Source organism: Pelophylax lessonae (genome assembly GCF_965119305.1).
Source record: "Pelophylax lessonae genome assembly, chromosome: 2".
Taxonomy (NCBI): domain Eukaryota; kingdom Metazoa; phylum Chordata; class Amphibia; order Anura; family Ranidae; genus Pelophylax; species Pelophylax lessonae.
The window spans coordinates 118,843,657-118,871,393 of record NC_138769.1 but is presented as its reverse complement, the minus strand read 5'-3'; the positions used below and the strand labels follow the sequence as shown (position 1 = coordinate 118,871,393).

Genomic DNA, 27,737 nt, shown 5'->3' with positions numbered 1-27,737 from the left:
CCGAGACCCACTTCTGAATACAATTTTTTTCAGGACCCACTTGCTTGTAATTGAATATTGTCGCTTTTTTTGTTTATAGCGTAAAAAATGAAAAAATCGCTCGGGTGATCAAATACCACCAAAAGAAAGCTCTATTTGTGGGAAAACAAGGACATCAATTTTATTTAGGGACAACATTGCACGACTGTAACACAGTGCCGAATCGCAAAAAAATGGCCTGGTCATTAAGGGGGCAAATCCTTGTGGTCCAGAAGGGGTTAAACCTGCAGGAGAACCAGTGTTTTTATTTGTAAATTACTTTACTACTGCTTTAGGCCTGGTTCACATGTATGCGGGTTGGCGGTTCACATGTATGCGGGTTGGCGGCCCACATTTCAACAGGCATAGCAGCCTATTGATTTGAATGGGCTGCTATGCCCTCGTTTTCTGCAGAAAAAAGGTGTATGCAGCATTTAAAAAATGCAGTGGCCTTGAAATCCATCCCGCTTTTGCACCATTCGACTTACCTGCAGTTCCTGCTCTGGCAAGCTTTCTGCATTTTTATATACCTGGGCCCAGCATTTAAAAACAGTTTGCGTGTGCAGGAGAACTGCAGGTAAGTCACATGGTGTAAAAGCCGGATGGATTTCATGGGCCACTGCGTTTTTTTTTAAATTCTGCATGCACCTTTTTTCAGCGGAAAACGCAGGCATAGCAGCCCATTCGAATCAATGGGCTGCTATGCCTGTGCAAATGTGGGTCGCCAACCCGCATACATAAGCCATCAATCAGTGTCTTGCCTACCTGGTGACTGATCCTGGCGCTCTGCTCCGATCTGATGGCCTGCACTCTAACGGCTCCACTCAGTCCGCCTCCTACCCCGTGGCGCCGCCTTCCGCAGAGAACACAGCACGCACGGCAAGGGGCTCAAGGCCCCACCTGCTCCTTCCTTGTAACGCAGTGCGCTGCCGATGCCTGGGCAGCCCTGACCCCGCTCTCATTAAAGTCCGCCGGCGACCCACTCAAACCTAACTCGCGTCCCACAGTTTGGGAACTCCTGGACTATGAGATCTCTAGTGTTTTATAGAGGAGTGCACATGACCACAGCGAACATGAGAAGGAAAAGAAAGAGGTTCAGAAATTAATGTAGGACATTAGAAGAAGGCAGAAAAACAGAGTGAGTGAGAATGGATTTAATGAAAAATATATTACAGGCCCATGAAGTGGGGGATGTGTATGGGTCATTTTTGGAGCATAAGGAATCAATTTTTAATCTAATGTTCCATCATCATTCCCTTCTCAAGCTTGCTGTGCTTTCTGCAGGAAGAAGTGTTGTGGATTAGTGCATGCTGACATCTAGAAAATGTTCCATTTTGTTTCCTGTTTTACAAAGTATTGTAACAATACCCTAAACCGTTTTGTCTAATTAGAAAGGTTTGATTTGGAAGTCAGTCCCTGGTTACCCACTATGACTTGGTTCCCCATTCTGTATTAGGTTTCATGTGAACTACCTTTTTAGGCCTTGTGTACACTGCTGCTGATAAACGGAAGTTTAGGAGCAGTTGGGCGTTTTTTTCGCAGCCCCTGAACTCTCCTCCATGTTATATTATGTATCCATGTACACTGAGGAGTCGTTTATAGTCGTTTAGAGGCAGTTGAGTTTAGTGCCATTTTTTTTTTTTTAAAGCAAAAAAATGCATTTAGACGGAAGTTTATTGGCATTTGAATTGCCAAATGCTTGTAAGAGCATGCAAACGCTTCTAAACGCGGTAACTCGTGTTTAGTTTATAGGTGTTTTCAATGGAGATACACTTCTTACCATTTTACAATGTAAAAACGCTTCTAAATGCAAACGCGAGAAAACTGACATTTTTAACTGTCCGTTACTAGCTGTTAAGTTCCAGCGTTCAGGAAAGGTTTTCAAACGTCCCATGTTTAAAACATCTACATACCACAAAAAAATGCTTTAACCGGTTGCCGACCGCCGCACGACTATATACTGCGGCGGTCAGCCCCGGCCAGGCAGAGTGACGTATCGGTACGTCACTTGCCTGTCACTTCCTTGTGAGCCAATAGCGGGCAGGCGCGGGCCCGCGGAGGCGCGCGCCCGCCCGCCCGCCGCGGCTCGTTCACAGGGAAGTTAGTGCGTGTGACCAGCGGAGCCGATGTCCGCCGGTCACTCGCCGATCGTCGGTACAGAGGGAGAAAGTCAGGCGGCTGATGTAAACAAGCCGCCTGTCATTCTCCCCTGTGTAGAAACCGTCTTCAGACGGTTCTACTATGTAGGACCGTTGATCACTGTTCCTACACTAGTAGCCACAGCCAATCACAGTAGAAAGCACGCCCCTAGGGACACACTTAACCCCTCCCTCCCCAATAAAGTTAACCCCTTCCCTGCCAGTGTCATTTTGCAGTAACAGTGCATATGTATAGCACTGATTATTGCAGTAATGTCACTGGTAACCCCAAAAGTGTCAAAAATGTCAGTCAAGGGTCCAATCTGTCTGCCGCAATGTCGCAGTACCGCAAAAAAAATCGCAGATCGCCGCCATTACGCGTTAAAAAAAAAAAACACCAAAAATGACAGAAATCTTTCCCTTAGTAAACGCAATAACTTTTGCGCAAACCAATCAAAATACACTTTTTGCGTTTTTTTTTTTTTACCAAACATAGGTAGCAGAAAACAAATTGGCCAAAAATGTTAAAAATTTTGATTTTTACATTTTTTTGGGGGGGGAATTTCATATAAAAAATGTGAAAAATATTGTTATTTTTGCAAAATTTACGCTCTTTTTTTGTTTATAGCGCAAAAAGTAAAAATCACACAGGTGATCAAGTACCACCAAAAGAAAGCTCTGTGGGAAAAAAAGGACGTCAAATTCGTTTAGGTACAGCGTCGCACGACCGCACAATTGTCCGTTAAAGTCACGCAGTTAAAAATCGCAAAAAAAAACCCCTGTTCTTTAAGCAGCCAAATCCTCCGGGGCTTAAGTGGTTAAAATACCTTTGCACTAAGCTGCCAATTTCTGCTGCTTTCTCCACTGCCAGGTTTGAATTTCCAGCCCAGGCAGATACAAAAACATGTTTATTATTATTCAAAATTTATGAAAGAAATGGAACTTATTTTTATATTTAAAGTCTTACTAATTCCACAACCGTAAAATCAGTTTGTATATGCAGCAAAGCATGCTTGTTATACTCACTGTGGAACCTAAGGGGTTAACCCTCTGTGTTGTATAAAAATGCTGTTTGATCCTGTCTTCTCTGATCATCCCCTTCCACTGTCCCGAATCCATCTCCTGATAAGACAGAGCCTTTGGAGTCACTCTGCACATGCTCAGTTTGGTGTGTATTGCTAGAGAGTTTTTTTTTTTTTTCTTGGGTGGGTGCATGTGATCAGCACAGGGACAATCAGGACTGTCCAGACAGAGAGTTGGGTGCTGCAGCCTCATAGGACAGTCAGAGTAGAACGAAAACTCCTCCTACGAGCGTTAACTAGACACTGATAGTAGTCACAAGACTGCTGATGATAAAATGCATTTACCAGTTTATATTTACTGACATAATTGCATTCTATGTTCTGTGTACTGAGGGTGAGCAGATATAGTGAATGCAGGCTCCTGGGTTTAGTAACACTTTAATTAGGGTAAATACTTGAATAAGCCGTGACATCCTGTAACCCCAGTACAAGGAAACTCAGACTGGGATAGGGAAGGTGAACACACTGAGCCAGCCAGGGCTCCATTGGTAAGCATTGTGTTGTTCGAAGTATGAACATTACTACAGAAGGGAAGAGCACAATGACGACCTCACTTGTATATTATTTCTTTCTTATTGTCCGCTCACAGCCTGGGGCGAGTTAAGCTGGATACACACTATACAACTTTTGTTGGTAGATTTCCATTCGATTTACCTTCAACCATGTAGTGCAAGGGCCTGCCTGATTGCATATAAATTGAAAGTGTTTAGGTCTGACCCCATATTTTATGGTTTTGATAAATCTAAAGAAAATTGTATAGTGTGTATCCAGCTTTAGTGATCAATACTTTTTTTTTATCGGAGTAGAAAAAAGTCAGATCACCAGGCTGGTTGGAGCAAAATATTATCTCAACACATTTACAAATCATCTGGCAGATAAAGCTGTCTATGCATTTTAACCACATCCCGCCCTATAGCAGAATGACGGCGGGAATGTGGTTGCATTATCCTGACCGGACGTCCTATGATGGCGGCAGGATAATGCGCCCTGCGCTGATTACCAGTGTAGACCCTCGGGGGGGGGGGGGGGGGGTGCCACTACAACCACCAGGGATGCCCACCCATGACCCCAGGGATGCCCGCTATGGCCACCAGGGATGGGAATCAGGGCTCAGGGAGCCAGTGCCCTCCCCATCAGTGCTGCCTCACAGTGCCCATCATTGCCATCTATCAGTGCCGCCCACCAGTGCCCATTATTGCCCACCAGTGCCGCCTATCAGTGCCCATTAGTGCCCATCAGTGCCGCCCGTCAGTGATGATCAGTGCCACCTATCAGTGCCCATCAGTGCCGCATATTAGTGCCGCCTATCAGTGCCACCCATCAGTGCCACCTCATCAGTGCCTATCAGTACAGTCTCATCAGTGCTCATCAGTGCAGGAAAAAACTTATTTATTTACAAAATTGTATAACATAAACAAAAAAACTTTTTTTTTTTTCAAACTCTTCTGTCTTTTTTTTATTTGTTTAGCAAAAAAGAAAAAATCTTGCGGTGATCAAATACCACCAAAAGAAAGCTCTATTTGTGGGGGGGGGGGGAATGACATAAATTTGGTTTAGGTACAGTGTTGCATGACCGCGCAATTGTCATTCAAAATGCAACAGTGCTAAAAGCTGAAAATTGGCCTGGCCAGGAAGGGGGTGAAAGTGCCCGGTATTGAAGTGGTTAACTGTGCATAGAGTTCATCTATGGTTTACTGTGATGTGGGACCAGCTAATTGTTTCTCTGAGCCGTTTTCATGTCAGGACATGCTGATGGCTCTCCCTTCCCCATCTGGGAAGACTGGAATGGCAAATAGCAGGTATTTTGATCAAATTTGTGAACACTAAAAGCATCTGTCCATAAAGCTAAAGTCTGTTTCATTGCATAGTTACATGGTCCAGCTTGGATGAAGAGAAGTATGCATATCTCATACCTGGGGGACTGCTGGGAATGGTTTCAATCACAGTATTAGTCCCTGCTACTACAGTTATTGCTGCAGTCTTCCTTTCCTTCTCTATAGTGAGCACATGGGGTCGCTTGCTTGACACCGCCGTCAGTTGCAAAATGCCTAGTTTTTGTTTTTATTGAATTCAAGGCGTTCACTTACTGGACGAGGTGAAGCGATGGTGCAGTGATATCCTCATCTACCCCTCATTTTCAATGTTCCTCAGATATCCGACTTACATTGGTCCTAGCTAGACCAATGTAACCATGCAATAAAGATCATACCTAGCTTTTACATTAATTCTTGATTATTTATTTTTTAAACTAAAATCTCATATACTGAAAACATCAAATTATGGCCTGTAGTGTCCACATGTCAATTTTTTATCGGTATTCGAATAAACAGAACTCCCATGGCACAGCACATTAGTCCTGTGTGTATCCAGCACTTTAGTCTTTAAGAGCATACAACAACATTGTAGAGGGGCACTGAGTGATGTGAAATGAGTCATAGTCTTCTTTAAACCATTGCCCAAACCTGTTGTCATAGAAACCCAGTTAAACTCCACTTCGCAATCTGAATTGATGGTTTATTTCTTGTGGCTATGTCTTTGATATGTTCTGACAACCCCGATGGAAGAGATGCATGTTTCTGGTAATCAACTATTTTGTAGCTTTGTGTGTGACCTTCACTTTTCCATTTTCTTTATCAGGTCAGCCAGCTGGGAATATACAAGGCCTTTGTGGATAACTATAAGTGTGCCCTGGAGACGGCAGAGAAGTGTAGCCAATGTAATAACCAGTTCACTAAAATCTCAGAGGTAAGGATACAAAGTGCATGTCATTATAAGCTGCTGTATCTATAACTGTTTAAGCTCTTTACCCTTTACCCTGTTCTACATAATTTACAGGACATCAGTTATGCAAATACAACTGTATTATATTGCTCATATAATACTGGTGGGGCAAGGTGGCCTAAACTCAAAATAAAACATACTATATTCTTTTTAATGCCAATGAAAGTAAAGTGTCTAAAATTGTGCCTGGTGCTATGTGCTTCCTGCTTTAGTTATTGAGACTTGTGGATTGGGACCTGCAGAGAATTAGAGGTAAATATCAGTTCCCCAGAATCCTCTGCCACAGCCCGCTCAGTACAGCACCTCACAAAGCAGGTAGGCAGAGGGAGCAACGCCATACTCCGATAATACAGTGCTCCAAAAATATCAACATTTATTTTTGTTAACCTTTTTTTTCTTTTCTTTTTTTTATGTGAATTGAGTGCCTATAAAAGTAATCGGATATGATTTTATTACAATTACCCATTAGACTTGAAAAAACAGCCTCCAGTTCAGATATCTTGCAGAAGTGTTACTAATGGATAAACTGATACATCATGAATAAAATATGTCAGTCTTGAATTTGTGCTTGGTGGTTCTGGTACAATTAAGCTAGCTGATATTAGCATGAAATTGGCTATATATATATATATATATGTGTGTGCAGCTCATAGAATTAGAATAACATCAAAAAGTTAATTTATTATCAGTTATTCAATTCAAAACGTGAAACTCACACTGCGGGTGATATATTTCAAGCATTTATTTTAATTGTGATGATTAAGGCTTACAGCTTGTGAAAACCCAAAATTCAATATCTCTGAAAATCAGAATATTACATAAGACCAATAAAGTTTTTTTAATACAGAGATGTTAGCTTATTGAAAAGTATGTCCATGTACAGTATAGTATGCACTCAATACTTGGTCGGGGCTCCCTTTTGCATGAATTACTGCATCAGCGTGTTGTGGCATGGAGGCGATCAGCCTGTGGCACTACTGAAGTGTTTTTGAAGCCCAGGTTTCTTTGATAGCAGCCTACAGTTCGTCTGCATTGTTGGGTCTGGTGTCTCTCATCTTCCTCTGGACAATACCCCACAAATTCTCTATGGGGTTTAGGTCAGGCGGGTTTGCTGGCCAATCAAGCACAGTGATACCATGATCATTAAACCAGGTATTGTTACTTTTGGCAGTGTGGGCAAGATCCCAAGTCCTACTCGAAAATAAAATCAGTATCTCCATAAAGCTGGTCAGCAGAGGGAAGCATGAAGTGCTCTAGAATTTCATGGTAGAGGGTTGTGCTGGCTTTGGACTTAAAACACAGTGGACCAACACAAGCAGATGACATGGCTCCCCAAATCATCACTGACGTTGAAAACTTCAAACTTGACCTCAGGCAACTTAGATTCTGTGCCTGTCCACTCTTCCTCCAGACTCTGGGACCTTGATTTCTAAATGTAATGCAGAACAGTCCGTGGTGACTGCCAAATTTCTAGTAGCTGGTTTAATGATCATGGTATCACTGTGCTATCACTTTTCGAATTGAATTACTGAAATAAATTAACTTTTTGATGATATTCCAATTTTTTGAGATGCACCTGTGTATGTATATGTGTGTGTGTATATATATATATATATATATATATATATATATATATATATATATATATATATATATATATATATATATATACATACATACACTGCTCAAAAAAATTAAAGGAACACGTTGAAAACACATCAGATCTCAAAGGGGCAAAATATCATGCTGGATATCTATACTGATATGGACTGGGTAATGTGTCAAGAAGGAAAGGATGCCACATCATTTGATGGAAAAGAAAATGATCAACCTACAGGGGGCTGAATTCAAAGACACCCCGAAAATCAAAGTGAAAAAATGATGCAGCAGGGTAGTTCATTTTGCTGAAATTTAATTGTAGCAACTCAAAATGGTGCTCAGTAGTTTGTAGGGTCCCCATGTGCTTGTATGCATGTGACCTGACAATGCGTATGACCTGACAATGTCGGGGTATGCTCCTAATGAGATGACGGATGGTGTCCTGGGGTATTTTCTCCCAGATCTGGACCAGGGCATCACTGAGCTCCTGAACAGACTGAGGTGCAACCTGGCCGCATCAGTTGGACCGAAAACATAATGTCCCAGTATTCTATTGGATTTAGGTAAGGTGAGCTTGGGGTATCAATTTCTTTATCCTCCAGGAACTGGCTGCATACTCTCGAGCATTGTCCTACACCAGGAGGAACCCAGGACCCACTGCACCAGCGTAAGGTCTAAAAAATGGGGGCCAAGGATTTCATCCCAATACCTAATTGTCTAGCCTGTAAGTGCCATTGTCTAGCCTGTAGAGGTCTGTGCAGGCCATAGGTATGGAGGTCATTTTGTAGGGCTCTGGCAGTGCTCATCCTATTCCTCCTTGCGCAAAGAAGCAGATATCAGTCCTGTTGATGGGTTAAGGACCTTCTACGGCCCTTTCCAGCTCACCTAGAGTACCTGCTTGTCTCCTGGAATCTCCTCAATGCGCTCCTGGAGGAGTTGGACTGCTTGTGCAACATCTATAGGGTTCAGGTATTGCCTCATGCTACCAGAATTGACACTGATCCTAGCCGAATGCAAAACTAGTGAGAAAAGATGAGTAGAGGAGAAAATGTCAGTGGCTTTTACCTGTAAAACCATTCCTGTTTTGGAGGTCATCCCATCTAGTGCACCTGTTGTTAATTTTTTTTTTACACCAAAGCAGCTGAAACTGATTAACAACCCCCTCTGCTACTTAACTGACAGATCAATATCCCAGGAGTTCAGTTGACTTGATGTTATACTCTGATTAAAAAGTGTTCCTTTAATTTTTTTGGAGCAGTGTGTATGTATATGTGTGTATATATATATATATATATATATATATATATATATACCAGTATATATGTGTGTGTATGTATATACACACGGGGGGGCTTACAAGTCAAACCAGGACTTCATTTTACAGGTATAAAAAGGGATGCTAGCATGGCGATACTGCACGCAGTAGTATGTGGCAAGTGTGTCCTATTACTGATAGGCAGCGCACAAGTCGTGGGCCGGTTCAGGGACGAATAATCAAGATGGCAGATAACAGTGTTAGTTTGTACATGGAACAGCGTGTGGCGATGGCGATGAAATTTCTTCTGAATGAAGGAGTAAAACCCACAGATATCTATTGAAGACTTCAGGCACAGTACGTTGATGAGACGCTCAGCTACAGCAAGACATTTGAATGGTGTAAAAGTTTCAAAGATGGCCGTACATCCATCAGTTACGATCCCAGCCGTGGTGATTCCCAGCCCACAGCAGTCATTCCTGTGAACATTAAGCATGTGGAACGCCTGATTCTGGATAATTGACATATAACCTGTTGTGAAATTTCACGAGAGACAAATCTTTCTGTGGTGCACTGATGATGAAATTGAGCAGGCTGTCCTAGGATGGTTCAGGCGTACTGGCAAATCTTGCTATGCCTAAGCTTTCCAGGCATAATTGATGTCCTTTTTTCCCACAAATGGAGCTTTCTTGTGGTGGTATTTGATCACCTCTGCGGTTTTTATTTTTTTGTGCCAAGAGCAAAAAATAAACAAATATTTTTTACTTTCTGCTATAAAACATATCCAATAACAAAAATAAAAAAATCTAATTTTTTTTCATCAATTTAGGCCAATATGTATTCTGCCACATATTTTTGGTAAAAAAAAATCCCAATAATGTAACAGGGGAGTATGTTGAAAAATAAATGCAGTTTCCACTCCTTGAAAATTGTTCTTTTATCATATAAGCTCAAAACTCCTGGTTTGACTTAAAAGCCCATCGTATATACTTTGACTGTATGGTCTACCTGGAGACAGGATGAAATTTTGGACCCCCTCACACCAGATCAGTTTTGATGTGTTTTTGCTTAAAAAGCAGAAAACAAAAATCCATGAAAAGTGTATCCCTTTAAATCCTATGGAACTCTTCACATAAAATCTGCTACTGTGTGTTTTTACTGTCCTGCATGTGCATTTTGGTGCATATTTTAAAAAGTGCAGCAAAAACGCACCTTATCTTTGAAATGTTTGAATAATTTTTGTACTCTCCGTAAAATCCATATCTCAGAATTTATGGACAAGCATAGCACCCACCCCTCTGTGGAGTTTTGATACTTCTAATGCTGCTTGCTACTAAACTGAATACCTATAGCAGAGAGAGGGGTTATATGCCAGCTAAGGACAGTCCATGGGCATAGCCAAGTGTTTTTTGTTTTGCCTAGTCCAACTGCGATAACCTCATAGTAAGGATAAATAAAGCTCTGTGTCTGTAAATTGTCAGAGAAATGGATTTTATGGTGCGTACAAATATTCTATTTTTTTTAGTGTACTTCTCAGAGACTGTTCATATTTCTGTTCTCGATAACCTAGTACATTCCCCACTTTACCAGTTCTGTTCAACATTCATTTCTGTTTGTTCTAATTTGTTTGGCTTCATAAACCAATAAGAAATAATATTAAAATTGAATAAACTAAATACATATGTGTGTGTCCATATACTGTATATTTATATGGTAGACAGATGGCCTGTCACTGTGTAAAGATGCAGTCAATGCCATTTTCAGGTTCGAAAAAATCCTTGAATAGGTGTGTGAGTGATTGGAGACAGGTGGGCTTTGGCCAAAAAGAGTACTCTCTAGTCAGTCATTGCTCCTTTGTGCTGCAAAAGCAGCTTGAAGCCTACAGGCCACCGAGCCAGACTGATGTCTGAGAGTGACCCTGGCTTCACATATGTGCGTTTCCCTTGTCAGCGTTTGTGCAGGCACGGCAGTCCATTGACCATGTGATCCCCCTATGGCATTGCAATTTTACATTCAGAATGATTGGCAGCCCTGTGCGTTTTCACAGAGTAGCGCGTTTCCACTGCAGATGGTTGTGGGTGTGAACCAAGCCTAAGAGATAGAGGGTAGTCCCCAGTCTTTATACTTGCTTCCTTCTGAGTTGCTTCAAGATTCTTTAGCATTCACATTGACTGGTATGTTGGGAAAAAAAAGCATTTCAGACACAAATGCCTAGCCCATGTTACTTATGGGCTCATTTATTCAGCAGCAGGCTCTACCGCCCCTCTGAAAAGCAATCTACGGTAGATCCATTTTTTAAGCGGTGGTTCAGAGCCAACTTAGACATTCCGGAGGTGCTACTGCTGCCTCCTAGATTCCTTTTTTTTTTTTAAATCCCAATGGGAATTTTATGTAGAACACTGGCAGGTATAGAATGCCTTTATAAATGTCATGAAGAGATAAATTAACCCCAACAATTACAATTAGCGGTGCTGAAAGCCCTGGGTATGGTTACTTCTACTAATGTACTGTCTGTAGCTTTCCATTCTTACTGTAAGCTACAGAAGTGCTTCTGTTGTCACACCCACTTTGCACTGGTGTGTCAATGTCACCCCCCTGCATAGACATAAAGAGAACTCTGAACCCAGAATCGCTCTTTATAAGAAGTAGAACCTCCTTTGAAGGTTAGTGACAGCTGTCAGAAGCTAGCTAAATATTTATGATGTTTTCTGTATTATTATTCCAAAAACAGTTTCATGTTTCTAGGATTAAAAACAAAATAAAAATATATAAATACATGTTTATATGTATGGCACTCAAGGATATTACTTTAGTGTTAATATTTGGTATTATTGTGGCTTTCATATCAGTGACCACTTGGTGTAAGCTAGGAAATCTAGCGGGGAAGGTTGCTGCTGTTGATGTGCATGGAGTCAGCTGGCAGTAATTGCACTTTTACTGACCATTATTTGTGTAGTGACATCATTTGAACACCGTTATTACAGCATACCACGCAATGCTGGCTGACAGCGTCACAGGACCCAGCTTTGTTAATGTGAATTTCACCTATACCAACTACATAACATTGTAGAGACCACACACCACTCCATGTGGAAATGCCTTCAAAAATCATCACAGTAACAGCACGGGTGCAGGCTCATTGTGCAAGCCATATAGAACAGTGTTAGCTATGATTAAGCACTGTTAGTAGTGTGAAACGCGTCAGTTGTCTTTGATCCATACCTCAGTATGCTGTGGTATTTTTATCCTCTTTTCAATAAATATTTGCATTGGAGTGCGGCTGTCCAGACATACATTTTGTTCTATATGCATAACATTGTAGTTAGTAGGTAAAGTAAAAGTAGCATCAGCTGGAAAGAAGGTCTTGTACACTTCATTAAAATACATACATTGTCATGGAACTCAATCACAGTTGAATCATTTTGCTTATTTTCCCCTCAGTATTCCATAATAAAGTGAATGTAAACCCTAAAAATAAATCTTTTATTTGCTCCATTTTGGTTCTTTAAATGCGTCATGAAAGTGTTTTGTTAAATCTGTTTCATGTGTTATCTCAAAGGGCTCTACATGAGTGGCACTCTCTACCGCCCTTCTAAAAATTGATCCACAATACATTGCTTTCCATTTTTTGCTGTTTTATTTACACTGTACTGTTAACAGGATAAAGGCTACTCAAACAATGGCATATCTGTGAAAGAAAACTATACATACTCCCCTTTCCAGCTACATGCTGCAACACCCAGCACTTGTGTTACATGTGCTGGTGCACTGTGGTTCCATTCATTGTAAAGTACACTGCAATGCACACTGTGGTGTAAATAGGTCTTTAGAAGTGATCACCCAAAGTCTGTTGGGAAATGTATCACGTTCAGGAATGCTGATCTTCTGGGTCCTCCCAAATTTTCATTTGTTCATTGCTGATAAGGTCAATGACACAACCAGAAAGAAAAAATTGCGCTTAAATTAAAAACATGTATGCAAAATAAGCAACTAAAAGTTTAAGACAAACACAATACAAATCAAAAAAAAATGTGCAAAATATTGAGACAAAAAATTGATTAAATAATAATTAATGAATAAATGTCCATATTATGAAAATTAACCATGTTGTGAAAAAAAGTTATTAGTGTGCATGAGAATAAACACCTTTGATAATGTTCTATAATCATCCACTATGCAGTCTTGCAATTCTTCTGTGAAAAAAAAGACCATCACCACCAAAAGTGAATCTTTCACCAAAAACAGATGGCTCCTTACTAAAAGGACGTGACCATCAAGGTCATCACCGCTTAAGAAATAACCTGACCAGGGCCTCTGGAATGGGAAGTAGAACTGTATGGCTCCAAAGGTTATCAACCCCACCTCCACTAGCTACGGTTGATGTCAATCGCCATGAAAGAAACAACAATGCTCCATAGTGTAAAATTGTAACTGCTTTATTGTAAGGTCAAGAAATGCACTTACAGCAATCCAAAAGAAGAATGCATAGAAATAAAGCCGGCCGGCTACCACAACATCGCCTGTCCTTCCGTGATAGCACGTGGTGACGTCAGCACGTCGCGACCCGACTAACAGATGATGTCGTTTTGGAGTCTTACAATAAAGTAGTTACAATTTTACACTATGGAGGATTGTTTTCTCTTTCATGGTGAGCAATCATATTGTAATTTAATGTTTTTAAAAATGACCTTTCCTTTCCAATCTGCAGCTCTGTAATTTTCTGAAAATGCAATATGGCTACCTGGAGGTGTTCTGTACACAGAATGCCTCCCAGAAACAGCATTTTCTGCTTGTGTAATTGGCTCACTGATTGGCCACACTGAAGGTGGCAAGTCAGATTTCGGACATCCCCTGCAACAAAAATATTTTTGGCGAGATACTCCCTATAGGAACACATCTAAAGGGATGCAGGTCCAGCTGCTTTCCTTATTAGAGCACTGCAGGTGCACAGCTAATTTTGAAACCACTCCCATGAGACTGACTTTCCCACATGGATACAGACAAACACACTCAGGGATTTCTTCAGAATAACAAAAGGTGGGAATCTGCAACAAAGTTTGTTAAAATCCTTGTACTGTACATAGATCACCCAGGGGGAATTATATAGGATTTATATAGCGCCAACAGTTTACGCAGCGCTTTACACCTTGAGGGTAGACGGTATATACAATACACTTTAATACAGTGGGAATCCGAGGGCCCTGCCGTTAGAGCTTACAATCTAAGAGGGATTTTTTTTTATCAACAAAAGTGGAGTTACTCTTTAATATTTTAACTGCCCATTGTGCATTTGATAAAATTTAAATTTGTGGACCGCTTTACCACTTCCCAATCTGACCTCAACAAAAATGTCTATAAAAAAATATATATTTTTTTTTTAACCTCATATTATATGGTTTTTTGGTAGATCGAGCACATGGGCTTCCGCAGAACTTTTTTCAGGGGGGGGGGCATAATTTTAAGGTCACTCATGCTCCGCCGCTTTTCAACAATGTCATGAAGGGGAGGGGCTTAGTCATTCTACTTATTTTGAGTATATTCCCTTAAAGCATGTTATACAGCACAGTGCTTTGCTGTGTAATTTGGCCCCTTCTATTACCTAAAATACCTGGCTGATCCTGTCTGGCTATGTCCTCCCCTCTGCAAACTGACCACGATATACCATGGCTGCTGAGCCCTGACACCGTGGTCAGTTTACGTGCCTCCGTCATCCGCAGCCCTCCTGTCCTCCTCTGTCCTCTCTCCCCCCCCCCCCCCTGCCTGTCTGCTCCTGTGTCAGTGCCCACCCCATCCTCTCCTGCTGCTGTAGTTTCATTTAAAGTTTCATATTCTGTCTACAGTCTGTTTCATAATCCTGTGTGCCCCTGTATCTGTTTTTTATAAAAATAAGCCATTCTTTACAAGTATAGAGTGCCACTCGCCGCTTACGTGACCCGCCACCTCTCTCCTCATCTCCTCTTCCCCTCCCAACTGACATCAGTGAGGAATCCTTGGCCCCGCCCACTGCAGGCAGCTGTCAGCCGGAGAGAGGAGAGAGCCGACAGGACACGTGAGCGGGGCTCGGCCCTCTGAAAACTGGTAAAGAACACCTTATTTTTTTAAAACACAGACACACAGGCACACATGATTATTAAACAGAATAGACAGGATGGTATAAAGTGGCTTAACAACCACTTAAAATGGGAAGTTGAGATTCCAAGGGGGGGCATTTGCCCCTACCTGCGGATGCCCATGATCGAACAGAAAGTTGTACAAGAAAATTGAATATGTATGGCCAGCCTAAGAGTACTCCACAGGCAGTTTACTCTGCATTCAGTCACCTTGAGCCTGCACTTATTGCCACCATCTGAAGTCTTTGGGCAGCTGTATGCTTTTTTTTTTTTCTCAATCACATCACGTTTTATAACTGAGATCGTGTTTTTGTCCATTGTTAGGGCTTTACACTTATCAACTGCCCTGTTGAGAAAGCACTGTAACAAATGCCAAGTATAAGTGATTACACGCGTAGCTTAGTAGATATGGATTTGATGCGTGGTTGGTTTTATCAATCAGCAATGCTACAGATATCTGCCCTATCCTCCATTCAAGCCTGGCTTCATTCCATCTCTTGTGGAAGCCGAAGAGTTGTAATTAGGTGTAACAATTACAGTCCATTAGTTGGGACAATAAGGAGAAGTGAAGGTTACTTAACTTATGGATCAGATATCTCAGTGAGAACACCCCAGAGTGCTGCACAATTTATTCTTCCTCAGGTCAGGTTTCCACGACTCGTGTAGTTTACAGCAATTGGCTCGCTCTTTTGATGTCTTTGACATTTCTCTGGAAGACGTCAGCATATTTTGACCACGGTCAGCAATATTATACTGTTAACCAAATCAGTCTAGATCTCTATGGTCAAAAGAACGATGAGCAGAAAAAGTAGACCTGCTATGTCACCAAGTTACAGTGGAAGAATCTGGTTTGTGTTTTTCGATCTGCTAAAGGCAAACATAGGCTGTTCACTTTTCAAGGGTAGGTGCACTGCACAAAGGATGTTTTTTCCAGAGCTTAGTGAATTAGGTGAACTTTCACTTTGCAAAGGATACAAAACCACATGCAAAGAAAAGAGAAAATTAATTTTTTGCTTGCTCATGATGGAAGTCAGAAGAGCTACACCTCATTAACTAAGCTCTCGGGACGATTCCTATGCAAGGGGAAACTTGGCCTACAAAGTGAGCAGCCTATTTGGCTTTACTAAATCAATCCCCTATGAGTTCATGAACTGCATCATTAAAAGAGGAGGTCCAATAAGAAAGGTACAAATGATAAGAGCCTTTCACTGCAAGGGATTAAAAAAAAAAAAATACAATTTCACTAAGCCTTGTCAGCCAAACTAATGAAACCTGCTTCCAAAAATATTAATAAAAGCAGAGGTATCAACTGTGTATGGTTAACATGTGAAAAATGCTTACCAAGTTGACGTTGAAATTTGGGTCATAATCTAAAGGTTATGCCTGGTTTTGATTTTATATATTTTTTTTCCAGTTTTTTTGGGGTAGGAGTCATCAGCATGGCACATCTGGCTGGGGATCTTTGCTCACTCTTTCTTGCAAGAGTGCGTCAAATCTGTCAGATTATGAGGGCATCTCGTGTGCACAGCCCTCTTTTCAGGTCACCCCACAGATTTTCAGTTGGATTTGGGTCTGGGCTCTGGCTGGGCCATTCTAAAACTCTGGTCTTCTTCTGGTGAAGCTATTCTTTTGTTGATTCTTCAGCTTTTATGCCACAATTGACTGATATTTGGAACTGTTAAGTCCCTCCACCTTGACTAAAGCCCCAAAGCTTACTAATGCTGCCACCCCCATGCGTAACTGTGAGTATGGTGTTTTTTTGGTGGTTTTGCCGCAAGCATACTTTTTGGAATTATTGCCAAAATGTTCAATCTTGATCTCATCAGATCGTAACTCCTTTTCCTACATGCTTTTGGCAGACTTAACTATTTCATGGGGCTTGGCTGTTTTTCTTAGTAAGAAAAGGCTTTGGTCTTGCCACTCTACCCCACAGATTGCTGTTTCTTTTCTTTGAACTATTTGGTGAACACATTTGTGAGGTAGTTCACTTTCATGTATCAAAGCTTCTGATGCCTCAAAAATCACCGATCAGACATGGCACAGGACATTCTTTGAAGGCTTGAGGAAATATAGCAAGATTTCTACAAATATTGTAACAGTGGATTGATTATTTTCACTTCACTTTATCGTAGAAACAGAAAATTGGAAATATGCTGACTTACATACGCCAAAATAGACAAAGCAGTGTTTTCTCTGGAGCTTTTTTGTAGGGAGCTCTTCCTGTTTCAGGTGGCCACCTGGCTCCTTTGTGAGCAGTTAGATTAAGGGTAAAGAATGGTGATCTTATTCACTGTTCTCTGCTGTACTGAATGAACCCAGAATAATTTTAGTTCTGAGCACTTCCAGCTTTAAGACTCTAGATTCCGATTGAGGTAACATGCAGATCAGGGACTCCATGTTTCCAGTCTGTATGGGATTTTGAGCGAAGGGGGCATCAAGATTGTTCACCAAAGTGTGTGAAGGGGCCCTCTGTTATGATTACTTTCCTACTTTCTGCTATTTTTGTCTGCATAGTGAAAAAAAAAATTGCACAATTTGTGTAGTGGCTGCCCTCACTTTGTAGACAGTTGGTCCCTTTTCACCTTCAGAATGTGCCTATATAAGCTTTTAAAGCATGCATTGCCATTCCATCATGGACTTCTATGTTCCCCCCGCACCTTTTAAGTCAGGGTGGTGTTTTTACTAATGTTTGTGGTTTCAGGCATAGAATATCTTTTATTATGCTTCTACTGTGTTGCTGCCACAATTGTTAGTGGTACTTAAAGTGGTCGTAAAGGCTAACGTTTTTTTTTTTTTTTTTACCCTATAACCTTCCTGTTCTGCCTATAGCTTAGAGACAGGCATAATGCTCAGTTGGATTTGCGTGCTTGTATATGTAGAGTCAAAACCTTATGTTTCAGTTTTGGATAGAGTTTATAAGGATTAAAACCCTTGTTGGGTTTTCTATTGCTGTTTGTGATCCTGATAGAGGCAGTGACTTTGGTGTTCTGAGTGGACGTCCTACGATGTCCTCTCAGAAGGCACCGCTCCTGGGGCAGCGCAGTGACATGATCTGTCACACTGCTGGACACAGCTGATAACTGATTAGTGTACTGGCTCACTGCTGGTACCTATAGCAGAATGATGCCCAGGCGGTGGCTTTGCTGTTCTGAGTGGACGTCATGTGACATCCTCTCAGAAAGCGCTGCTTGTGGGGCTGCGCATTGGTACAGACTGTGTCCACTGGACACAGCCAATAACTGATGAGTGTACTTGCTCGCTGCTGGTATCATGTGACCACAGTGACCAATCACAGCAGGTCATATGGTACAGACAGGGCCAATAACAGCTCCTCTGTACCATATAATTAGCTTTGACCAATCACAGCTTATCACAACAAAACAATACTAAATAAATCAGTTTCATTCAGTAAAATGCTTGCTTATAGCAATGTATTTGACTGCTATAAGCAATCATAATGTGTAAAACAATATCCAGATCACTTCCTCAGAGTAGTACAATGTTACTATGGTACCAAAGAAAAAATTGAAATATATTATATATATATATATATTTAAAAAGATCAAAGTCTTTACCAAGTAACTATAGACCTGTTAGATTAACTTCTATAGTCGGGAAGATACTGGAGAGTTAAAAAAAAAAAGACCACATAGATGAGTTCTTCCTTGAAAAAAATATTTTGATCAACAGACAGCACGGATTCATTAAAGACTGAAGTTGTCAAACAAACCTGATTCCTTTTTATGAGCTAAGTAAAACCTTGGACAGAGGGGTGGCTGTGGACATGGCTGTTCTCCGCACACGGCTAATGTGTAAGGTAAAGTCTACAGGCTTGGAAAGATTGGTTTGTAAATGGATAGAAAACTGGCTGAAAGAGATAGAATTCAGGGAGTAATGGTTAATGATTCCTACTCTGAATGGTCTAAGGTTATCAGCTATGTACCCCAACGTCCAGTGTCGGGACCCTTACTTTTTAATATATTTATAAATGATTTAGGGTCTGGGATTAAAAGTACCAGTTCAGTCTTTGCAGATGACACCAAGCTATGCAGTGGAATAACTTCCTTACATGATGTCTCCAACTTACAAGCCCACCTCAATGCACTGTTTCATTGGGCGACTATGTGGCAAATGAGGTTTAATGTTGATAAATGTAAAGTTATGTACTTGGGGGCTAAGAATATACATGCATCATACATACTGGGGGGAGTACAACTGGGGGAATCAATGGTGGAGAAGGATCTGGGGGTTTTTGGTAGATCCTAAGCTTATTAATAGCATCCAATGCCAAGCTGCGGTTTCCAAAGCAAGCAAAGTCCTTTCTTGTATTAACAGAGGCATGGACTCCAGAGAGAGAGATCTCATTTTGCCCCTGTAAAAATCATTAGTAAGACCTCATCTGGAATATGCAGTTCAGTTTTGGGTACCAGTTCTCAAAAAGAATATCGGGGAGCTGAAGAGAGTGCAGAGAAGGGCAACCAAACTAATAAGAGGCATGGAGGAGCTCCGCTATGAGAAAAGATTAGAGGAACTGAATTGTTTCTCTAAGAAGAGGAGATTAAGGGGGGATATGATCAACATGTATAAATACATAAGGGGTCCATGTAGTGAACTTGGTGGTGTTATTCACTGTAAGGTCTTCACAGAGGAGAAGGGGGCACTTAATACATCTAGAGGAAAAGTGATTTCATCTCCAATTACAGAAAGGTTTCGTCACAGTTAAAGCGGTGTAAATGTGAAATAGACTCCCTCCAGAGGTGGTTCTGGCCAGCTCAGTAGATTGCTTTAAAAAAGGCCTGGATTCTTTCCTAAATAAACATTATATAACTGGGTACTCACGTTTATAGGTAAAGTTGATCCTGGGAACAACTGATTGCCTCTCGGGAGATCAGGAAAGAATATTTTCCCCTGCTGGAGCAAACGATCATGCTTTGCTGGGGTTTTTTGCCTTCCTCTGGATCAACTGTGGGTATAGGATTGTGTATATAGGATTGTATATTGGTGTTTTTTTTATTTTTTTTTTTTTTATTGGTTGAACTAGATGGACTTGTCTTTTTTCAACCTAACTATGTAACTGTCCTGGAGTTTTAGGGCCTCATGAAATGATACATTTTCAGATATATACCATAGTTTGTCAACTCTATAATTTTCCTACAGACTAAATAATATACACTTAATTGGGTTTTTTTTTTACCAAAGAAATGTAGCAGAATACATTTCAGCCTACATTTATGAGGAACAATTATTTATTTGCAAATTTTATAACAGAAACTAAGAAAAATGCATTTTTTTCATAAATGTTGTCTTTTTTTTTTTTTTTAACCCAGTGGTGAATAAATACCACCAAAAGGAAGGTAAAAAACATTTTAGTTACAGCCTGCCCTTTCCCACCCACTCACAAATATGTACATGAGGCTGATTTCGGTACAGCGCTGTGCCTGTGAGAAGTGGTGCTGCTTTCTCTTCTCCTCCTCCTCACAGGACTCTGAGAGCAGCGGGAGCCATTGGCTTTTGCTGCTGTCAATCAAATCCAGTGACAAGGGAGCAGGTAAAGGGGCCAAGCTGCACGTGCATGCAATGGAGGCACACAGTGTGGCTTGGGATCAAGCCCACACGAGTGCCCCCATCTCTAGCATGCTACGTGCTAGAATGAGTACTTGAAGGCAGGAGGAGCCAGGAGCGCTGGTAGGGGACCCTGGAAGAGGAGGATCAGGCTTCTCTATACCAAAACCATTACACAGAGCAGGTTAGCATGGCATGATTTAAAAAAAAAAAAAAAAAGAAAAATCCTTTAAAATCATTTTAATAGCAGCATATTGGGGAAGCTTATGAATTCATTAGATATATAGAGTTATCGTTTTTACCTAATTTACCTGAATTAGGATAAAATAAGCAGTCACCTTCTCATACTAAGTGTCCTTGGCCACCTCCTCTATTATATTATGCTGGCTAAAGCACAGACTACAGAGAGGATAGAAGGATTAGCACCTATATCATGAGAATTGTTTATTTTCCTCTGGGTAGACCTACTTGGCTGCGAGGAGTAGTAGCTACATGCAGGTTTTACTTTTTAACTCTCCCCCACTCACCCCCCGTGGGCCTTAAGTTTGCAAATTGGAAACAGAATGAAAATATGATATTTCTGTTTCCACAAATTTACTTTAACCACTTAAGGACCACCCCACATACATTTACTGCGGCAGGGCGGCCCTTAAGCACAAAATCCATACCTGTATGAGATTTTGTAGATGGGCTCTAGGGGGCGCACGCTGTGGTGGGCTGTGATTGGACACAGCAGAAGCCAATCAGCAGGTCCGGCGTCCACCCGCGATCGTACAGAGAGTGGCAGAAAGATGGTCTGCCTATGTAAACATGGCAGACAGCCATTCTGTCAGACAGGAAGAGAGGGATCTTGTGTTCCTACTAATCAGAAACACAGGTCTCTCTTCCTTCAGTCAGTCCATTCCCCCCACAGATAGAAAGCATTCCCTAGGAGCACATTTAACCCCTTGATCATCCCTGATGTTACCCCTTCCCTGCCAGTGTCATTTATACAGTAACAGTGCATATTTTTAGCACTGATCACTATATTGGTCCAGTCACTGGTCCCCAAAAAGTGTCACTTAGTGTCAGATTTGTCCCCTGAAATGTCAGTCCCGCTAAAAATCGCTAATTGCCGCCATTACTAATAAAACAATAAAAAATAAATAAAAAGTCCATAAATCTATCCCATAGTTTAACACGATAATGTTTGTGCAAACCAATCCATATACACTTTTGGAATTTTTTTTACCAAAAATATGTAGCAGAATACAAATTGGACTAAACTGATAAATTTGATTTTTTAAATTTTTATATTGAATGTGTTTTATAACAAAGTAAAATATATAGGTTTTTTTTTTCAGAATTGTCGGTCTTATTTTGTTTATAGTGCAAAAAATAAAAACCACAGAGGTGATCAAATACCACTAAAAGAAAGCACTATTTGTGGGGGAAAAAAGGACATCGATTTTATTTGGGTACAAAGTTGCACAACAGCGCAATTGTCAGTTAAAGTAACGCAGTGCCGTATCGCAAAAAATTTCCTGGTCATTAAGGGGGTAAAACCTTCCGCAGCTGAAGTGGTTAAAATGCCATAACTTTTTATTTTTAATTTTAGATAGAACACTGATGTGTTAGAATGTGTTGTATATTTATTGTTGTCTGAAATCCACTCTCTTTTTTGTCCTGGTGGCCACTGGTGACAACATCATTTTGAGTTGTCAGCAAAACCCCAATGGGACATACATGATATTACCAAAAGTATTGGGACGCCTGCCTTTACACTCAAATGAACTTTAATGGCATCCCAGTATTAGTCTGTAGGGTTAAATATTGAGCTGGCCCACCCTTTGCAGCTATAACAGCTTCAACTCTTCTGGGAAGGCTGTCCACAAGGTTTAGGAGTGTGTCTATGGGAATGTTTGACAATTATTCCAGAAGCGCCTTTCTGAGGTCGGGCACTGATGTGGAAGAGAAGGCCTGATTTGCAGTCTGTGCTCTAATTCACCCCAAAGGGGTTCTATCGGGTTGAGGTCAGGCCAGTCAAGCTCCTCCACCCCAAACTTGCTCATCAGTGTCTTTATGCACCTGTCCAAGTCATTCGTTGGAGGGGAGGATTATGGTGTGGGGTTGTTTTTCAGGGGATGGACTTGGCCCTTTAGTTCCAGTAAAGGAAACTCTTAAGGCATCCGCATAACAAGCCATTTTGGACAATGTCACGTTTGCACAAAGCACGGTCTATAAATTAGAGCGAGACTGCGAGCCAGGTCTTCTCATCCACATCAGTGCCTGACCTCACAAATGCGCTTCTGGAAGGATGGTCAAACATTCCCATAGAGACTTTCCTATACATTGTGCACAGCCTTCCCAGAAGAGTTGAAGCTATTATAGCTGCAAAGGGTGGACCAACTCAATATTAAACCCTTGGAAGTGAAGACGGGGATGCTGGTAAAGTTCATGTGCGTGTAAAGGCAGGGGTCCTAATACTTTTGGTAATAGTGTAGATGAAAAAAAAGACAAGTGTTTTGTCCTTCGCTACACTATGCAAAATAAAGTTAAAAGTTGGCAACTGTTCAAGTCATTCTGTGACATTCGTCAAGTATTTCTGTGTTCAGCTGATGATGTGTTGACACACAGTGTAAATGAGTGTTACATGCTGTTCTGTTCATGGAAGAACATCACCTGTAGACACCTCCATTGCATCCATCCATCCATCCATCCATCCTGAGACAATGCTAACACATCCTGAACTCATAGGCTCTTCAGACCTTTAATATATAGTATATACTATAGTATATGAATATATATAGTATATACAGTATATGAATATTGAATCTGATGGAGGATTTCTAGAACTTCTAACTGAGGAGGCCATTGAGATTTAAAGCTGCTGCTTCTTCTTCTGTTTCAGTACAATGTATTGTTATATAAATGTGCCATACAGTAAACCCCCGCTCCATCGCGGTTCAGTTTTTGCGGTCCCGGTATATTGCGTTTTTTTTTTTTGTAATGTTATTTTACTATATAAATCCTTAAAAATGAAATATTTTTGTGTTTTCCATAGCTCTTGCTATGTCTCTCAGTATCTTTTATGTGTTTAAATGAGTTTCTATTGTTTTAAAAGTGTGTTTAAAGACCTTAAAATGCTTTTACACGTACAGTGACAGTAAAAAAACCATGCCTACAATGCATTTTAATAGGGTTTTTCTATTTCGCGGATTTTCACTTTTCACGGCTGGGTCCGGAACGTAACCCCCGCAATGGAGGGGGGTTTACTGTATTTCCAAATTAAAGTTTCTTCAATGGAGTGTTTTTTGCTTTCTCTGAGTTCAGCTTTCTTTTTCAGGATCTAAAGGTGAAAGGACCAAAGGACTCAAAGGAGCAGCCAACGTCTGTTACCATGGAAGGTACCGATCAATTCTACTACCTGTGTGATATTGCATCTGTATTTTCCAGCCTATTGCTCTTGCTTTGTTCTTTTATCCTGTGATCACCATTTTTCATCATTCTGTGTATAGAAATGCGAACATCTGCTGTTTGGGTTGGGCTATCCCGAGCTGTTGTCATAAATACATATTTTTCAAGGTCACTTTAGCATTTACTAGCTATGTGATTTTGTGAGCGTTGGATAATAGAGTCCTTCCTAATAAGAACTACAATGGCTTCCCAGGCTAGTGCAAGCACCCTTTCCCTTCCTAACGGAAGACCATTTTTGCATTCTCTCCTATTATATAGTCCGTTATATATTTAGCAGCATGTAATTGTTTTGGTCTTTAATAATTACACGGGTCAAGTAACATTCTGACATAACTCATAGCAGCCAATAAAGGCTTCAGTGAAATGAATAATTCATTACCCTGAAAATGCTTATAGGCCGAAAGCTGATATCTGATTGGTCCATGTGAAAATGATTCAATATTTAAAAAAAAAAAAAAAAAGATAAAACACTATATAAGACTGGTACGAAGCCCCTGTATTATTTTTTCTCTGTTTTCCAATCTTCACTGTTGAATTTACCTGTGGGCTCTGGATGTCTGACAAATAAGAGGATTATGGGGCTTCAGTAGTCACTGGGGTTGACTTACCAAAGGCAAATATACTGTGCACTCTGCAAGCAGTTGCTCCAAGGCTTAGTAAGTAAGGTGAAGCCTGACTTTACAAAGAATACCCAATCACATGCATGGAAAAGTGTGTATGGTTGGATATTGAAAGTCATCAGAACTTCACTTCATTTTCTAAGCTCTATTTGCCTTTGTAAAACAACCCCTAAATGTATTTAATCATTTCTTGCAGAAAGACTGACCATTCTCACAGTGATTTACTGAGGTGCCATTGTGTTGATGTGTGCTGCCACAAACTCATTAGCTTTTCTCATTACTTTGCAACAGTTTTACTCTCACCCATCATAACATTCCCAGCATGCTGGAAAATATCAGCAACCAAAGCTACTGTATTGTATAGTTTCTTTGTACCTCCCCTATAGCCCGGTCTATTTAATTTTGAATGGGTTGCCAGTGCATCTAAAAAAAGCATTTGCACTATTAATTCAACAGAGTGCATAACAAAGCGCTGCTTGTGTGTGGTGGTGGTCTGTAGCACAGGTGCGTTCTCACATGTCTTGGGGTGCCATTCTAAAGGGCAGTATAATGCACCTATACCCTGTGCAAAAAAAAAAGCGTTGCAGTAACATGATCTTTTCAATGGGCCCTTGACCATACACTACCAGTATAGTACATATAACGCTCGAATCTGCCCACAATTGATAAAAATCATCTAATGAATCTCCAACATTATTATCCTTCTATCCTGGTATTCTATAACCTGCTCTATCCTTCCTAGCACAATGGTTAATTCTTTCTAACCTCATTGATTCAGCAGTGGATGTGAAGGTTTCTTTTACCAGAGATCTCCATTGCTGTTGCTATTGATTCTCGTACATTGGGGAAAAAGCTTTTGTTGCAGCGCTGAGGAATGTGGGGAGGGGGCACACTATCTTCACTAATTCTCTCTTTAAAATGCCAACGATGTCCACCTTGAACACTCCTCTCCGCCTGGCTCCTCCTGCTCAGTCCTTCCCTCCCCTCCTCATTGCATGGAGTGCATGTCTCTGTGTATATGTCAGCCTGCATGTTAGGTGACTGCTGTTGTGCTGAAGCCAGCAGATTGGCTTGTGCCGGCTGGTGATGGGGAGTGGGACAAGACATGGCCGGATGCTGGGGCGATGGAAATTCTCTTGATTTTTCGGCTTTGCTGTAATTGCACCTATGGTAAAATGGATCTTCTCTTCTGCATGTTGTAGGTGTGAGTGTGCATGCTTCTTCTCCCAGCTAAAAGTCAGAATTTGTGGATATAATAATGTACGATCACTGATAGTAGTTACCTTAGACAATGCATTGGCCATAGGAACTTGTGCTCCATTCATTGTAGCCGTCAGCTCATCTGTCACTGTTTTTTGCTGAAAAGATTTTATACAGATTGTTACTATTGTAGGAGAAGGCAATGTGTGTTATGCTTTTTGAACTGTAAGCTTCACCGCACAGAGCGTCTCTGCTCTTTTTATGTCAGTGCTTTCAGCCTGTCTTCAATTGTCACGTCCTTGCCTTTCGTCTCCAGCTGCTCCGCTCTTTGTGATATGCTAGTTGTAGATAGTGCCTTGTGAAAAAGCAAATTGCATTCATTCGCTGTTCTTGGAGTGAGCGACCAAATAGGTGAATGGAGTTATGAGATGGCTTTGTATGTGTTCAGCCATGTGTCTCTTCTGGAAAAAAAGAGGAAAGTCTACTAGCTAGATGTAATTCTTTCAGTGATAACGATTTGTACATTGAGGTTTAGTGAAAAGTCTCATTGCCATAAAGTCTGCCTTGTGGAGAGGGGCGTTCCTGATGGCAGAACTCTGCTTTCCAGCAGGCATCAGCTTCCTGTATGGCTGGATCCTGGTTTCGGGGAGGGTCAGACACACTGCAGACTGATGCATTCAGGTCACTGGATGAACAATAGACATAGGTGACTGTTTGCTGTGATGGCTAAGCCAATAAGCTGTGTCCCAGGAGCTCCTTGTCTATATCCTGGCAACGTATATATGATGTTCTCATGACCTTGTGCAGGTCACAGTATAGCCTTTTGTGTGGTTGTTTTTGTAAAAGACGTGCAGAATTTAACGTAGTAATGCCTTAGGCTTTTTCTGAGATTGGAGGCCAGTATCTTGAAGTTGCTGATTGTTTCCATGGTTCCTAAAAATCAACAGCTGACTTCATTAATAAAAGGAAATTTTGATCCTGCAGAGTATGTTTGCAAGTGTTACAGGTCACTCCAGTCCTGGAAAAAATGTATGTGGATTTATACAAATTCACAGTGTGAAAAAATGGCAGTAGTGTGGACATGCCACCATTGTACATGGTCCCTTTTTTGCTTTTACATTCCCATTGGTTTAAACTGTTGTCACTGTTCATTTTCATCTCCATTATATTTATAACGAATAATCAAATCCCTGTTTGCTTCATAAGCCTGGATATTGGTTCTTTATTTATTAATACCCAACATTTAATGCAAACAAATAATTTATAGTCCATAAATGTCATCACTAGATATACAAGGATTTATGCCACCGGATACAGCTTTACAAATGATGAAGCCAAATTTTCCTAGAAATTATTTTATGATAGTGACAAATGTGCAGCTATGTGTTATCATGTGAAATTTATTTTAATTGCTGTGCTAAAAGGTGTTGTCTGTGCTCTGAGAACTCACCCTATCGCTGTATAGACACGTGCGGCTGAACTTTATCGAGCTGTTCATAAAAATTCTTCTTTCGCCTTGTGTAGCAGTAAAAGAGTGAGAGTGGATTCTTATGACAAGTAGAGATGCGGCTTCCAATGAAAGGCATTTGTGTGAAGTTTTATAAGATGTGCTGATCGGTGGGGGTGTTAAAATCGTCACGTAGTTATAAAACACAAACATGTTGGGACCGGCGCTACCACTTTAAATCAAAAATGTGTATTTGTGCGGTTTCATAAACTGTATAAATCATACGTATTTATAAAGTGCATATAGTGCGTTTAAAATTGCAAAGTGCTGCGTGCTAGTAAAACTTCAGTAAAATAGCATGGGCTGTGCTCAGTGTACCATATATCATATATACATATAGAAAGTGCTGAGTGCTACTGATACCATTAACCACGTGAGTGATTATGTTCTTGTAACAATATATGGCGCC

At 40.8% G+C, this 27,737-nt stretch overlaps 1 protein-coding gene across 6 annotated transcripts in view; it reads left to right on the top strand.

Moving 5' to 3' along the window:
* Window positions 1-27,737, top strand: part of ABR (ABR activator of RhoGEF and GTPase) — a 716,822-nt gene that overhangs the window by 484,840 nt on the left and 204,245 nt on the right. For 5 of the 6 annotated variants that reach the window (XM_082247579.1, XM_082247581.1, XM_082247580.1 and 2 more), the window contains 2 exons: window positions 5,876-5,983; window positions 23,871-23,931. In XM_082247579.1, the coding sequence (XP_082103705.1) occupies window positions 5,876-5,983; window positions 23,871-23,931 (169 nt within the window). Of the gene's footprint in view, window positions 1-5,875; window positions 5,984-23,870; window positions 23,932-25,617; window positions 25,792-27,737 lie in introns of those variants that run through there. The other variant, XM_082247584.1, reaches the window with a different exon arrangement.